Below are 16552 nucleotides of genomic sequence, written 5' to 3'. Positions count from 1 at the left end.
AAATCATAAATCACTTGAGTTTAATTTTGGTCCATGTAAAATTACAAGTCAATGTAAAATTTCATTTCTATGTGTTGGTTCTGATATGCTTGTATGAGGTATATCTCTTACACATTTAAGTATTAAATAATTCACAGTAGATATAATCTCAAATCATAGAAACAATATTTACTGCTTTGAAATTAACTGTGTGGATATTTAAATGTATATATAATATAATTTAGTACCACAAAAAGGGGCAATAATAGAATTCTCAGTAAATAGAACACAAGGTTAAAGAATTAGATTTATTAGGATTTATCAGTTTATAAAGTCAAATATACAGGTATAAAAACAAGAAAATATCAATACTTTTCCAGATTAAACAGGTGAGAAAAATTATAAACAAAAAGAAAGCATGTAATTATAGAGATATTTTCAAAGAAAACTAAATATTCTGTTGCGATCTTGAGATGTTTAATTGTGGAGATTAAGAGAAACAAAAGCAGACAAAAAAAAAAAACAGACAGTAAACACAAACAAACCATCTTAAACCACAGTTAACATTGTAAACAATATAAGATAATCAGTATTATGGCAGTGCTGAAATCTGAGGTCTAATGTAAACATTTTTACAACACATACACATTTAATAAACATTTAATAAAACATATCAATATCAAAAAACTTTTCATTACAAATACAAAAATAATTCGGTCCAATAAATAAGATAAATATAATATTTATAAATAAATAAATAATAAATAAATAATTTTCTTACAGCATATAATTATCAGAGCTCAGAGGTCCGTTCTTTAAGTAAAACTGTAGGGTTGACTTTTTGATCCGAGTGAGAAGTACTTGCATTAATAGTGGCTGGTACTGAATCTTTTACGTCAGGCACATAGAAAGATGCTATGGGGCAGGTCCCTTTGACATTATTGCAAACCAGCCTCTGCAGAGAAGCAGTATTAACAATTTCAAAGCCCACTTTTCCACCAAAGGTACTCGGTTTCCAGTACTCAGGTGAACAGATGGGATTTCCCATAAGTCCTTTGAGAGAGTAGGGGGCACCCATCTCCACCATGGTCTCTCCAAAGATGGCGTTGAGCCTGGGCTTCTCAACCAGCAGACCGGTATAAAGCTCAACTGCATCCACATCCCCATACATCTCTTCAAGTTCCGCAGCCAACTCCTTCTCTCCTAAAACGTAATACAAGCTCAGTCATCTCAACTTGTTCTCTGAATTATTATTGATTTTACAGTATCCCCAGTTTCTTCTTGTTAAATTTCAATAATGCTTGGTATGCTTTCAAAACACGGGTGTAGTTTCTATGTAACCTTGTTATTCAAGGTGGTCCAATTTCTGACTTGGCTCCAACTGTATGTACCCTTCTTATAGAAAGATACATAATTTGCATATATGTGAGGGAGTTATTTTTTATCTAGGCTAATATGCTTCAAATTTATTTGTTAGAGAATCTAAATCCTTTAATCTGCATTTATTGTTTACCGATACTAAGAATCATATATGATAACAGAAAGATGTTCTTCCTGCACATGATTATTACATTGATATTGTTCAGACCTAGCTGTTAGAACAGCTGCATTTACTGAACATAAAATAGGTATGTCACTAGACTTAATTTATATGAAGAATAAGAAGAGAACTATGTGTCGATCTGATTTCAATCAGCTGCCAATTTAGAGATATTGTAGAGAAACAAATCGCCTCTCTTTGGACATCAAAGAAAATCCTTTACCTGTCATATCTTCAAATGATTTGTATGGCTTCATGTTAAAGCGTTTCCTATAAGCATTGATAGACTGGTAGCGCATTTTTCTGCTGTCTTCAATTGACTTCATGGCCACCATCAAAACAGCCGGTGGAACATTGCGCCCTCCAGCCACCTGGATTAAAAGTGAAGAGTTAAATAACCCTCACCTTGGGCAGTACCTTGTAACAGTACCTATCAACAGGCTAATCCCAAACAAATTCAGTCAAAGTTTTTATTCCAATTGCATAAATTTCAATACATGGCACAGAACCCCATCATTACCCCTTGGCTTACCCTTCCAGCTATCTGATTGGTGAAGGACTCAACCAAGCTGTTGACACCATAGTCAGTCAATATAGATGTGTTGAAGACAAACTGTTTGTAATTGTAGACTTCATCTTGAATGTGAAAATCATCAGGCATAAGGGGGTGCCAGTGGTAAAGGGTGTTGAACTCAGAGGCAATCCTGTTCTGGTACTGGAAACGCTCATTGAAGAGAAGTTCGGGATTAAACTCGAGCTTAAAGTGGTAACCACTCAGGTGCTGCACATAATCTTCAATCACAATTTTGATCGTCTCACCTGGAGAGTCCGAATACAGAGTAATCAGTTAGAACCAGTTTACAACCTACTATTAAAAAGCTTGCTTAAATATCCAGGAAAGCATGATGTTAAACATTCAAAACTGAAATATTTGAAAAAGTATTTTGTGTAACAACCTCAAAAGCTACATATCAATCGTGACCACCCAGTACACTTATCACAAACATTTTGTTTGTATAAAACATTGTCCAATTGTAACAAATGCAATTTTCATTATAGGGCACTAACCAATGAGGATGAGCCGAGAGGTCTGAAACAGCCTCTCATCGTCCCAGTCAGGATGCACCTGCTTTAGAATATCACATACGCGGTTGTGTTCACGCAGCCAGATCGTGGCGTACATCATGAGCCCAGGAACGAGTCCAAAGGCTTCATGACCCACGGCAAAGCAATGGGTCTCAGGTACATGAGGAGGGTAGTGCATGTCTACTTGAACCTCGCTGACTGTTGGCGGATACACCTCATCATCTAGAATCTGGTTGAGACAATGAACTTGAATTTAGTTACTTCACAATTTCCTACACCAATCTATGTTTGAAAAAGCATACTTGCAATATAAAAGAGGAAGCAAAGAATACAAATCTTGAGAAAGAGCAAAAATACCTAATGGGGAAGGTGTGTGGTGACTAAGAGTTCAGTCAACTGTAAGAGGTGTTATTTTACATAATTTTGGGTTGGAGACATTCCTTACCTGATATCTCAGCTTGCCATCCTTGAAAAGTCTTAGCTTGTGTTGGCGATCAAGGTCCTGTCCATATATGTGACTTAAGTCCACCTAAAAACACCAGGCAACCATTAATAAAGCACTTTTGGTGCCAGTAGTTAATTCAGTACATACCTTTATACAGTATATGTAATTTATAAGCTTCATACCCCATGACTCAGGGCTCTTGTGAACGCTGGACCTTTCTTCATGTCGGTTTTGAAAAACTGGTGTGTAAAGTGTTGGGCGAAGAAAGCAAACATAAGACTGGTGCGTTGAGGGTCCGGGATGAACTTTCTCCTGAGGAGCAGTTTCTCAGCCACCAGCTTCACATCTGGCAGCTCTTTCTTACCTGCCAAGAGAGAAGAAATCATGAGAAAAAGACATCACCATATATATCTTTGTTTCTGACAGCTACTCCAAAAAGGTGCTTGAAATGCTCCAGATCTTTTCTGCAATTGCTCATTCTCTTCACTATTTAAAACAACTTCAAATTTTGGAATGGCCTCATTGACTTTAAATGAGGGAGATTAATCTCTCAGCAATACTGTTTTAAGCACGTCTATGCTTGTGGAGCTTCTTGTTTACTTTTCTCCACACACCCAAAGCATGAAGACTGGCAGGTTGAGTCCATAAGCTTCCACTACGCTCTGTTGAGCTGTGATGTAATGGGAAATGAGGTTCTTGCCAAATGCTTAGAAATGTGATAAAACAGGTCCGTGGAGAAAAAGACTCACCTGTGACTCCCATTGGCGTTGGGCAATCATGTGGCACAGGAGGCAGTGTGCGGGTGTAGTAGGATAGATTAGAGTAAGCTTCCCAGCTTTTGTAACCATAGTCCGCATTGAATATAGAAGGGCTGTCGATCAGATGGGCACGTGCTGATTCAAAGAAGGAAAAATACACTTTTTCAAATTTGAATTATAGCTAAAATGGTTTATATTTAGTTTAAATTACACCAAAGATAAAAGTCAAAATAAAGTTTGATTTAAAAAATATACATATTTTACAAACACTAAATTTTTGTGAGAAATAGCTTGTCTCAACTTACATGTTAATACATATCGCATTATGGCATCCCTCAAAAATGACAATTTGTTGACAATATTCCACAAGCTTTTGAAATGGGTGAGAATGTAATGCACAGTGTTGGGAGTAGGCTTCAAAGATATTTTCACCCATGTGAGAAACTCAGCTGTAAACACAACATTAAAGTAATAAGTTAGATGGATTTTGAAACAGAACTGGGAACATATTAAAGATGTTTATACATGCAGGTTTCACTTACGTGCTGTGCAGTTTTGGCCGTAGTATCCAGTGCGTGTACAGTCACATTCATAGGAGTCAGAGCCCAGAGACGTGCAAACACCTCGATTCTGACATGGCTGGGAGCAACAGGGGTTGGCTGCAACGAAAAATATTGATATTTGAGTTTATTTGAATTTTAGAAGACTTAATATAGGATATATAGGCAAGACTAGTATCTACATATATAGCCTAAAATGTATTATAGTACATAACTTACCTCCTTGGCAAACCATGAGCCTCAGCAGCAAAAAAAGAATAAGCAACGCGACACTCTTCATTCCAGTGGCGTGTATTGGAATAGGCCTTAGATGTTTCCTCACAGGTTCAGAGCAGAGAATGAGTAAACTATCTAGTGAGAGAGGTGCAGTTATATGTTGAGGGGGTGAGTGACGCAATCGCGCAACTCTACTCATTCTAGAAATACTATCCTAAGCAACTACGTACAGATGACTCATAGCGCGAATACAAGACGGACGAATTGCAGACAGTGATATAATAATGATTGGTTGGTACATTATGAAGTACCTGCTGATTATGGATGCCACAAACTAACTCGACGAGCCTCTAGGCTATTCAGAAATATTATAATAGCTTATTGGTTTATTTCTATGAAACGTAGGCTATCTACTGTTTATCAGATGATTTGTAGCCTACCTTTACGAAACAAACCAAAACTAATGTGATAATGATAATAATGTCATTATTGTTTTTTATGATTATTATGACGTAAACTTGTCCGTGAGTTGCAAAAAACGACAGTTAAAATGATGCCCCCTTTCTCAAGTAGCCTAATAATCACGTAACATCAGCTTTAAGGGTCCAAATGACGCATGATAATGGTCGTTCAGGGGTGAGACGAAGTAATGATACCCCCTTGTGGACAAATGAAACACGACTCGACCGCACAACTGGTCCGCTTGCTAAAGAATATTAGGCTACCTTAAGAGAGCGTGAGCATATTTACGTTTTAATACGTTTTTTTGTATTCAATTTACAATGTATTTATTTATTTAGCCTTTGGCACCTATTCACTCTTTTAAATAATTCCCGGTGCATTTTGTTATTTAAAAAATAATAATAAATACATAAATAAAACACTGTAAATGTGTACGAGCAATGTGTAATTTTACATTAAGTGAAAAAATAAATGTATAGGATTAGAGAAGATACTGCTGAGCCTAGTAGAGACTTGATCATCAATAGGAAGCATGTTTAACTTCTTAGCACCTCCTCTTCTTAAAATGACAGTCTGACCGAAGAGCACTATCTGAATAGAAGAAATACAACAATTCATATTTTTTCCGGATTTTTAACTTTACTTTTCTCCTGTCCGGGGCAAGATATATACTGGAAGTCGATTACACAGGCTGTAGTTAGTTAACGACAGGTAAGCGGTTGTTCACATAATGATTCATTTCACGGCGAAGTAACAGTGCAATGTTCTGTTCTGTTGCATCCACGGACAGTCTGAGGACGATTGCATGGGCGAAATGCGATGCAAAATGATTATGAATTTGATTTAGAATGTAGCCTGTTTAAAAATAAAATAATATAAATAAATAAAGGCAAATAGAGAACATGATAATATTCGCCTCGAGAAGTCCCTGCAATCAAATTAACTTGATGGCAGGAGATAAGAGAACAAAAAGTGAGAGATCTGCATGTTATGTAGTTCAAGCGGTGTTTTTTGATGATGATAACTCATTTGGTTATTTTTTAGTTATAATACTTTTATTTAATTTTCGTTATTTTTATTGTTGTAAAGAAGGAAAAGTAATAAAAGCAGAGCTCGCTGTTTATAAAACTTTAGTTACATTTCTAACTTCATTAATGTAGCCTACTATAACATAATTAGGCTATAGCCTATCATACATTAGGCCTAATAATGCATAGCTTTGTATAATGTCATAATATTTTTATACTTCTAATGAGAGTTATTATAAAGTGTTACACAGTTGTTTGATGGTCTGGTTTACGTACAGTATAGTGGCTACTAAATATCAGCCGTTGCGTTTCCGATAGGGTCTAATATTAATTAGGCCCTACATCTGAACATTTCTGCCAGAACAGCATGCCGGGGGCGTTCAGATCGAACGTAGCGCAACGTATATAGGAGAACGCTGTGTCTCGAGACTTTATATAAGTTACAATTCTTTTTAACCTGACATTGCGTCTTTAAAACGCTGGCCTCTTGTACGAAACAATTGGAAAACAGTCTTCGACAGTGTTGAGCCTTTACTCGTGTCTACGTGACAATGACCAGCACACACTGCGAAGTGCACGTGCTCTGTCCCAGTGCTAAAATCGCTGGGTGATTGATGCTCTTCAAAAGCACAGTTGCGCTTATTTTCAACAGCTGCCCCTAGGACCTATTCAATCCGAGTTTGATCAAGGAATGATTTAGCGTTATTGTCATTTTTCTCAGTTACTGGCAAAATATGTTTGGGCTTGCGACTTAAAGGGATTGTTCAAAATGGAAAATTCTTTCATCATTTACTCATCATTCCAGATGTGCAAAGATTTTAAGAAAAAAATATTTAATCTCTGTAGGTCTACAATGCAAGTGAATGGGTACCAAAATTTTGAAGCTCCAAAATGAAGCATAAAAGTAACCCATAAATATCCAGTTGTTTTTGGCAATTTGCATTCTTTGTGCATATCACAACCTACTGGGCAGGGAGGAGAATATAAAGTAAAATAGGATTTAAAAATGTATCTGTTTCTCACCAACACCTATCATATAGCTTCTGAAGGCTGTGTCCGAAACTGCATACAGTATTTGATGAAGGACACACTTTTCTGCCAGCAAACAGTACATTCTTGTAAGTATGCATGCGAGTAGTATGATTAGATTCCGGACATAGTTTCATCATAGTTTCATCTGCTATGGTTTTGTTAAAGGGGTCATATAATGGTACATGCACTTTTTCAAGTTGATTGTACTGAAATGTGTGTTGGCTGTGCCTGTACACAACCATCCTATTATGATAAAAATCCATCCAGTGTTTTTGTTTTAATCTCCTTATGTATTTTCCCCTGCCTCAAATCGAGCCGTTCGACCGTGTGACGTCACACGGTCGGACGCCCCTCCTAGGATTGTTGATTGACAGCAGTGTTTCAACACAGACCCGCCCTCGCTCGTGAGCGAGCTGTCAATCATAGTCCGTCATCATTATTGATACACTGGAGCAGAATGGCGATTGTGGTGTTCTGTTCTTCGGTGTAATAACGAACACAGCAGTCATTTTGATGTTCCTAAATCTGAACCGCTGAAGATGCAGTGGCTGAGTTTTGTTTACGATGGGAATATTCCCCACGAGCAACGTCAATGCGTTCATGTTTGCGCGAATCATTTTTCACCAGACTGCTTTATAAACGAGGGTCAGTATAAAGCTGGTTTTGCTAAGAAGCTGCTGCTGAAAAAAGATTCGGTACCAACTATTTATATTCCCTCTGCACCTCCAGAAGAAGTAAGTGTAACATTTTATTAACCTTTATATTAATCTTTGCAAATCGCTTGCACCCTTCACAATGAATGTGGCTAATGTTTACACTCAGGGTACATTACGGCATGTTTTCCATAACGTTACGACGTTCTCAATATAATTCATAATCCCACGTTTATAATGAACAACGCGTTATGGTTATTGTGTTATTAAAAACAGTGTACTGGAGGGGGGGTGACCAAAGCTCATTATCATTTAAAGTCATATGCACTGAAACGGCGTGCTGAAAACAGAGCTGTTTTTGAGCAGGTAAAATTAGTGTTTTCTTAAAATACTAATGAGAATTTTTAATAAAAGTATATTACAAAGTTTTCATTTAGACCCTAAAGATTCATATTAACTTGTACAAAAATGGCATTATATGACCCCTTTAAACAAGCATCATACAAGCACAAGGAAGAATTATCTTGGTATATATAGCATTGACAGTTGAGAAGAGGCATCTGCCTCGTGATTCACCACTGTTCCTTTTAAATCCAGTGTTTTGAACATGACATCGCCTCAGCTCCTGAGGGATTATGAGATTGTTTAGTGTCCAGTCGATCCGCAATTTGAAATCTCACCAGCAATAGGTCATTCGGATATTTCTTGCATACTGCTTCATGAATACTGTGGATTTGGACGTACTACTCCATTGGCATACTGTTTTTTGGCATACTATATAGTAGAGAAGTATGGATATTTGTATGCACCGATGGATTTATCCACTGGGGTTTCACAGATTACTTTTATGCTGCCTTTATGTGCTTTTTTTAGCTTCAAACCCCATCAATTTGCAATGCGATGACCTACAGAGCTGAAATATTCTTCATAACATCTCTGTATGTGTTAAGCAGAAGAAAGAAATTCATACACATCTGGGATAGCATTAGGGTGAGTAAATGATGATGAACTATCCCTTTAAGTAATTTATTCTTTGTTACAATACACAGTCCAACAAAAACTGCCATATCCGAAGTTTTCCCCAAGATATCTTACCATATTTTAAATTTTTAAAGTTAGATTGTAGCAGTCTATGGAATTTTGGTGGAAACTGTGGTTGCATTCCATCATTCATCTTTCATGTTACTTTCTTTACATACATAAATTGGCTACTGTGCAATGGATGACAAATGAACAACATATACTTAATGTGTAATTATTTTGAAGACATGCATGTTATTTTACTTGATCAGAGAAATGCTACTCTCAGCTGTTGTTAAATGGTGCACAGTCTGCACTTCATAATGCAAGCAATTCATAATACTGTGTTATCTACAAAGCACATATGCTGATGATATGTTTGGCTGTAGTAATTAATGGAGTTGTAAATGTAATAAATGTCCTGTAGTTTCCATTGTACTGTGTGCAAAAATGCGGCCCAGATTATGGATGTTATAATCTTTTACACTTCCCTCCATTTCAAAGTCACGTCTCGGTTTCCTGACTGCACACTTCCCGTTTTCACTACAGACTACACTCATTTCAACATTCTCCCTGTATGTCTATAATCACCCCCTTCTTGCTCTTTTATGCATGTGCACACACACACACACACACACACACACACACACACACCCATCCTATGGCCATTTTTGTATTCGTTTAGTTCCCATCATTCATGACATCATTCATATAAATGTAATTAATTTGTTTTCCAATCAAATATATCTTGTGATTGGAATTACTTAAGTTGAAGATTTACCCCCTTTTGTTTTTGCCTTTTAGTGTATTTAGATGTCCAGTGGCACTAGAAGACTTCTCTTGGAGCAAAGGTCTTTGAAGAGCTCTAAGAATATTCAGCCAGTTTTGTCAGTTTTAGCTGTGAAGCTACCATGTCACTCACAGACCATCACATCTTTGTAAGTAGAAGATCAAATTCTTAGATTTATTTCTAAGAATAATAGCAGAGGCCTTGAGCATTGCAGTGTGGCTTCCAAGGTGGTCAGCCAAAGCTGAGGCAGTTTCTCAACACAGATTTATTTTTGTGTTTACCGTAAGTTTAAAATGAGGGATGCTGCCTTTTTGGATAGACTCTTTTTCCATTGGCTAGAGTGCTTAATGCTGGTTCCCTATAGGTTTGAAGTATAGAGCAAAGTAATGCCTATTTGGCCTCTCTTTGGCCTTTCTTTACTATTCTTTAAGCAGACTGATACAAGCAGACCAGCCATATACAGTATGTACATAAAGCAATTAGCCCTTTGTTTACTCTCCATAATGCATTCTTTGACTCGTTCTATGTACATTCATTTCTGTTCAAATTAAAGTGTACAAGAGATAGTTATAGCTTTAATGCTGACTTTTAAGGCTTTTGAGACTTGTTTGCTACCTTTCAAGGCTGATGAAAAAGGCATTGTCACGTTTATTGACACTTCCTTTTTTCATAAATTTAGATTGATGAGAAATTGAGATATTTAGAAATTTTATTTTAGAATTTCTCATAATTTAGACATTTAGACTTCCAGATCATCTAAAAAAGTATGACCTAGACATCTTAAGCCCATTAAAGTCTCCTGCATATTTATTAACTTATTTATAATAATGATGATGAGAAATAGTAGTAGTAGCATTAGGAGTAGGGGAAGTTGTACTAGCAGTAGTGATGGTGAATTAAGTGTTATGTTCATTTCTCAGGTTGAACAGCAAATCTCACACAAATTCAAAGTGAAAGTGTTGCGAGCTGAAAATGTCACCAAAGGACCTCTCGGAGACCTGTGTGAGTTATAGATTGTATTATACTATTTCTCATACTTTGTAATGGAGCATTGGTGGAACTTATAGATACCAAACATTATGCAATCATGCATTGCAATCACCTGTCTCAAGCAATTCATCTCAGATAAAAAGATTAATGGATGAGATCTGATTTTATACAATAAAACATGAAGGTTGCTAACACACTAACATGTTTATTCCTGTAGTGGACACCCCAGACCCATATGTGGAGTTGTTTATACCCACTTCCCCTGAGAGCAAGAAGAAAACACAACATATTGACAACGACATTAATCCAGAGTGGAATGAGACCTTTGAATTCATCCTAGACCCCAATCAAGAAAATGTGTTAAAGGTAAACAGAAAATAATGTAAAAATACAATTAAACAATTTATAAGCTCCCTTTGAATTATAGACATCACTGATATTACAGTGTCATTATGATTTTTGTCATTTGTTATTCAGGATGCAGCAGAGCAGGGTCAGAAATTAAGGGGGATTTGGGGCAAAACTGCCACCAATCATGACAAATATATGGGGCAAAAAATTCCCCTATAATTACTTTTTCTGTTTTTATTTGTACCATCTCATATAGTTCTTAACATTTTAGTCCAAGTTGTACAAATAATGGCATAAAATATAAATTATTTTGAAAGAGGTAATATAAATTCTCAGTGTTGAGAATTTGTATTAATTAATTTATTAAATTCACATATTTGATATAAACAGATGAGACACAGCTTGTTTTAAATGGTTAGAGAAAATATGCCCCCTTAAAAATGCCCCTGTTAATCAAATCTAGGGCACAAATATTGCAATATCAAAAGCCTGTAGTAATTTAAACATTCCTTAAAATCTATGTATGCTGATCAAGGCCGTAACCAGGATTTTTCAAATACCGAGGTCAAAAATACCGCCCCCCCCCCCTCCAAAAAAGAAAAACCACTTCAGAAATAAGTTTGGCTGACAACATTTATTTTCAATAACAACATGTGAAAACTGTGCACCGTGTGTGTGTGTGTGTGTGTGTGTGTGTGTGTTTTCCTGTATCTGGGTGTGAACTGTTGTACTATAACCTATAGGTAGTTGTGGCTTCTTGTGCAACCTCTGAAACGGTGGAGATGCATTTGTGGTGTATGCATCCTCTGAAATGGACTTGGGTTCTCACCACTAACTGTAATTTATAGAAAAATATTTCCAAATATTTTCCCACTCCACACTATACCTCAACAGCCTTTTCCCAAATTGCCTTTGGGGATATATATATACTGGTCCCTGCTCCATTTGTTTTGAAGGACGCTCTGCCTCTCCTCATCAGAGTAGTGGCTTCGGCATTTATATATTGCAGGGTCATTGGCTGCAAAGCTTGAACCTTCTGACATCTTGACTGTCAAATAATAGGTGAAGGACTGAGTCCTTCACCTATTATTTCCCTCTTTTCTTCTTCTTTTCTCCTCAACTGCCTGAATTCTCTCTCCTGTCTCCTCTGTTGAATTTAACATAATAATAATAATTCTAAATAACTGACCAATATTGGTCAGTTATTTAAACTTGTTTTATTATTATTATTATTATTATTATACTGGCAATAACTGACCATAATATCATTCAACAATAGGTTATGTTTGGGCCATGCTTATTAAAAGGATAATATCAATCACTTCACAACACATTAATTATCCATATAATATTTATAGCTTATTTGTCAGTGCAGATTAGCTAGCTACAACTCCACTGGATTTCAGCATTTCAGTAGGATATAGGTTTGAATCTCATTGGTAGCCCTTTTGCATCTCATATTGTAGGCTATTTGCTGCATAGCCATTAACTTTCTCACCTCCCCTCCTTCTCTTTGTCTGCTCATCTCCTGCTGGCTTTCCATCATTTAGTTTGTTGCAGCCTTTTCATTTACGGTAATTTTAACATGGCGTCAAGTTTATTTTGTGGGGTATTGAAGTTTATATGAGCTGTGCGAGACACTGTGTTGCGTTCTTTAATTGGTTAAGGAAACACTCCGTTACAGCCGACTACTTTCGTTTTGACATGACAGCGGTATCTGCAAGTATGTGTCACGTGACGGTCCGTTGATGCAAGGATAATTGTCTCGTCGGCTATTTTCACTTCACAGTGAAACGACACTTCAAGAAAAAAATACTGAGGACATGAGCTTGGTGTCCTCAATGGTAGTTACGGCCATGATGCTGATCAGTCTTAGTTAAAAGTGTAGGGACAGTGAGTCCCTGGTTATATGGTTCTTTCTTTTGTTTCCAGGTGACATTAATGGATGCAAACTATGTTGTGGATGAAATGTTGGGTACAGTCTCATATGACATCTCTAAACTCAAAGTTGGACAAACAGAACTTGCATCGTTCCTTATAGGAAAAGTAAGGATCTTTCTTTCTTTCCTTTGTCAAATTATGTGGGCATGATCTGAGTTATGTTTGTTGTTGTTGTTTTACAGGCAACCAATGTATTCTTAGAGCTTTCTTTGGAGGAGTGGTACGTATTACAGAGAATGAAACTGTTCTGAGAGTTGTGTACAATATAAGAGACAGTCAGGACCAAGATCCTCTTTCTTGGAACATTTTTCAGTAGTATTCAAAACTAGAGATGCACCAATCGACCGGCCAGGAACCGGAATCAGCTGATTTTCCGCATGCTTGGCCCGGACCGGTGACCGCCTGGTCAGCCTCACGTCTTTCCGATTCCAAGCCGGTCCGTTTTGTTGCCAGCGGCGCAGGCAATAATGTCACAGCCGCATGTAAACATGTCATTGGTGTGGAAGAATACATAAAGTTTGCAATTTGTAATAATTGTAAGGCTAAAGTAAACCGTGGGGGAACCACCACAATAATGTTCGGAACAACAAACCTAATTAGACACTTAAAACACCATCACCCAGCTGAAAATGCCCATTTTAAAAAAGAAGCTAAAAAAGGCAAAGCGGCTAAAGCTAGCCAGAGCCAGCCACAAGTCAGCAGCCTCTCCTATCTTTCCTTGGTATGAGCAGCGAAAAGACCAAAGCAATTACGAGGAAAATTATGGAATTCATGGCCCTGGATGACCAGCCCTTCTCCATAGTTGAGAACAGAGGGTTCAGAAATCTGATAAATTTCCTCGATACAGAGTAGGTGGTACTTTTCCGACGTCACGTTGCCCGAGTTGTTTAATCTCGTGTCATGTCACACACGCAGCCTGTTACAAGCATACCTGTCAACATTTGGGTACACAAATCCGAGAGGGGAAGGGGGTGCTGGATGGCAGAGGCAGGCTAAATAATACAAATTGTGGCGTTGTGATTTAATGTGCTGAGTAACGTAATTTTTCCCACCATGTCCGATATTAAAATCAGAGCGACACACATTGCAAAAGGCGTGGGTATTGTTGATATGGCTTCGGGATATGAAATTAAATTCTTCCGTCCAGCTGTTGTTAAATTTACGTGTATATATATATATATATATATATATATATATATATAATTGTTTTAGCGGAGCACCACCTGAGTCTTCTCCTCCCATCTACCAGTGATGCTTGATTAAACTTCCCGCGTCTACGGCCTGCGTGATATCAACAGAGCAGCTGGGTTTTGGTTGCCAGGTTGAGCTTAAATTTAATTATTAGAAATTTGTATGATGTGTCATACAATCCGGGGGGATTGTCCCTGTAATAAGTCCACTGTAAGTCGCTTTGGATAAAAGCGTCTGCCAAATGCATAAATGTAAATGTAAATGTACAATGTGTCGATTGTGTGAGTAGGATGCGCTTCATACAAGATCTGGCAACTGGACAACCTTGGAATAATATATTGATGTGATTATTCATATAACGTGGTTTGGGCCATACAAATTACGGGAGTTTCCCGGGAGAAATAACAAAACGGGAGGGGGGTGGGAGATGGGTGTGAAATACGGGTGACTCCTGGGAAAAACGGGAGTGTTGACAGGAATGATTACAAGCCGATCCTGATGCAGCAATAAGTTTTATGTAACCCGAACACACACACACACACACAAGACGAGACAGTCACAATGCAAGTCAAAACTGCTTTATTAGATAAAAAGCAGGCGAAGGTACAGTGGGGAAATCCAGAGGGAGAATGGTCGAGGTAAGCGTAGGGTCGAGAGCCGGGAAAATCAGGATATTACAAAAGGGCAAATCTACAATAGAGTGGTCAAGGAAAGCAAGGGGTCAAAGCCGGGGTAATCAGAATAAACGCAGCAATCTAACAAGTAGAATAAACAGGGGGAGCTAGGGGAACACTAGTGCTGGCAAAGTGAAGGGGTAACTAAATAATAACCAACAAGAGTGAGACGAATGTGCTGTGGTATTTAAAGAGGTGAGTGCAGGTGTAAACAATGATGTGGTGATTGGGACGAGTGCAGGTGTAATCAATACTCTGGCGATTGGGAGCGGGCATGTGAGCCCGCGGGGAGAGATTGCGTGCGTGCGGGAGAGCTCGAGGAATGAAAACAAGCGTGAACGCTCGCGGGCTTAGAACGAGCGTGCACGTTAGTGAGATCTGGGCGAACCGAAGGGGCGGGGTTCATTACAGTACTCCCCCCTCTGCTACGGACGGCTCCTGACGGCCGCGCTTGGTTGCAAGGAGCGCGACCTCTGGGAAGTGGTGCGGGACGATCGGGATGTTGGCGGTGGTAGTCCAGTTTAAGAGCTGGATCCAAGACATCTCTCGATCGTACCCACGACTGCTCCTCAGGTCCGTAGCCCTCCCAGTCGACCAGGTACTGCAGCTCGCCTCCCCGACGTCGGGAGTCAAGTAGAGCCCGGACCGTATAGGCGGGCTGACCACCGACATCGAGTGGTGGAGGGGGTGTCAGGGCTGCCGTGGGTGGGAACATGGGGCTGTAGTGCACTGGTTTGAGAAGGGACACATGGAACACAGGACAAATTCTGTAGCGGGGTGGTAAAAGTAACTTGTATGTGACATGGTTAATACGTGACAATATTTTAAAGGGGCCGATGTATTTGGGACTTAACTTCTTGGACGGCAGCCGGAGGCGGATGTCACGGGTGGAGAGCCAAACCCTTTGGCCCGGATGGAACAGGGGGGCAGGACGGCGTCGGCGGTCTGCCTTAGCCTTTTGGGTTTGGACCGAGCGTTGTATCCGATCATGGGTGGCTCTCCAGACCTGGGCACTTCTCTGGGCCCAGGCATCCACCGCCGGAACGTCACTGGGGTTAGCCTCCCATGGGAATAGAGGTGGCTGGTAGCCCAGGACGCACTGGAAGGGGGTGAGGTGTGTGGACGAGCTGACCAGACTGTTCTGGGCGTACTCGGCCCAGGGGAGGTAGGTGTGCCAGATGCCTTGGCTTTGGGCGCAGTAGGCCCTCAGGTACCTGCCTACCTCTTGGTTGAGGCGCTCTGTTTGGCCATTGGTTTGAGGGTGGTATCCCGAGGAGAAGTTTAGTTGGATACCCAGCCAGTCGCTGAAAGCTCGCCAGAAGCGAGAGATGAACTGGGTACCCCGATCAGAGGTAATCTCCTCAGGAATGCCGAAGTTCCGGAAGACGTGGGTGATCACCAGGTCGGCCAGCTGAGTTGCGTTGGGCAACCCAGGCAGAGGGATGAGGCAGCACATCTTGGAGAAACGGTCAATGACCACAAGGATCTCAGTCCGGCCGTCGGAGGGGGGCAAGTCCGTGATGAAGTCCATGGCTATGTGGGACCACGGACGGTCAGGTACTGGCAACGGCTGGAGGAGACCTGCGGGAAGGTGACGGGGCGTTTTGGACTGGGCACAAACTGGACAAGAGAGGACAAAGTCAGAAATGTCGTCCTTGAGTGAGGGCCACCAATATCTCCTAGCGAGCAGCTGGGTGGATCGGGTAATCCCCGGGTGGCCAGAACAAAGTGAGGTGTGTACCCACTGCATGAGCTGGGGGCGAATAGCGGTGGGGACATATACCCTGTTGGGGGGGGGTCTGAGGAGGTGCGGGCTCCTTGTCTTGAGCCTGTAGG

The 16552-nt window shown here is 39.6% G+C and overlaps 2 protein-coding genes across 3 annotated transcripts in view; one reads left to right on the top strand and one right to left on the bottom strand.

Moving 5' to 3' along the window:
• Positions 1-297: 297 nt before the first annotated feature.
• ptgs2b (prostaglandin-endoperoxide synthase 2b) lies at positions 298-4717 on the bottom strand. The gene is made up of 10 exons (XM_052095874.1): positions 4588-4717; positions 4351-4467; positions 4114-4257; positions 3800-3943; positions 3233-3414; positions 3051-3134; positions 2588-2834; positions 2052-2338; positions 1743-1890; positions 298-1182 (listed from the first exon to the last, which is right to left on the bottom strand). The coding sequence occupies exons 1-10, from the start codon at positions 4646-4648 to the stop codon at positions 773-775; spliced, it is 1824 nt and encodes a 607-aa protein (XP_051951834.1). The 5' UTR covers positions 4649-4717; the 3' UTR covers positions 298-772.
• An 896-nt stretch (positions 4718-5613) lies between these two features.
• Positions 5614-16552, top strand: part of pla2g4ab (phospholipase A2, group IVAb (cytosolic, calcium-dependent)) — a 34770-nt gene continuing 23831 nt past the window's right edge. Inside the window, exons 1-7 of one of the 2 annotated variants that reach the window (XM_052095872.1) lie at positions 5614-5757; positions 8633-8749; positions 9584-9717; positions 10490-10571; positions 10777-10925; positions 12843-12956; positions 13034-13071. In XM_052095872.1, the coding sequence (XP_051951832.1) occupies positions 9691-9717; positions 10490-10571; positions 10777-10925; positions 12843-12956; positions 13034-13071 (410 nt within the window). In that variant the 5' untranslated portion in view covers positions 5614-5757; positions 8633-8749; positions 9584-9690. The remainder of the gene's footprint in view (positions 5758-8632; positions 8750-9583; positions 9718-10489; positions 10572-10776; positions 10926-12842; positions 12957-13033; positions 13072-16552) is intronic. The other variant, XM_052095873.1, reaches the window with a different exon arrangement.

This window comes from Xyrauchen texanus, chromosome 28 (assembly GCF_025860055.1).
Source record: "Xyrauchen texanus isolate HMW12.3.18 chromosome 28, RBS_HiC_50CHRs, whole genome shotgun sequence".
Lineage (NCBI taxonomy): Eukaryota > Metazoa > Chordata > Actinopteri > Cypriniformes > Catostomidae > Xyrauchen > Xyrauchen texanus.
Note: the sequence above shows the minus strand (reverse complement) of the source record. Positions and strands in the feature narration are given on the sequence as shown.

Coding starts and splice junctions, on each gene's coding strand:
- ptgs2b (XM_052095874.1), bottom strand. CDS start 4,648: ATGAAGAGTGTCGCGTTGCTTATTCTTTTTTTGCTGCTGAGGCTCATG. Junction 3,135..3,232: donor CAAGAGCCCTGAGTCATGGG/GTATGAAGCTTA, acceptor TGGTGTTTTTAG/GTGGACTTAAGTCACATATA. Junction 2,835..3,050: donor ATGGCAAGCTGAGATATCAG/GTAAGGAATGTC, acceptor TGTCTCAACCAG/ATTCTAGATGATGAGGTGTA.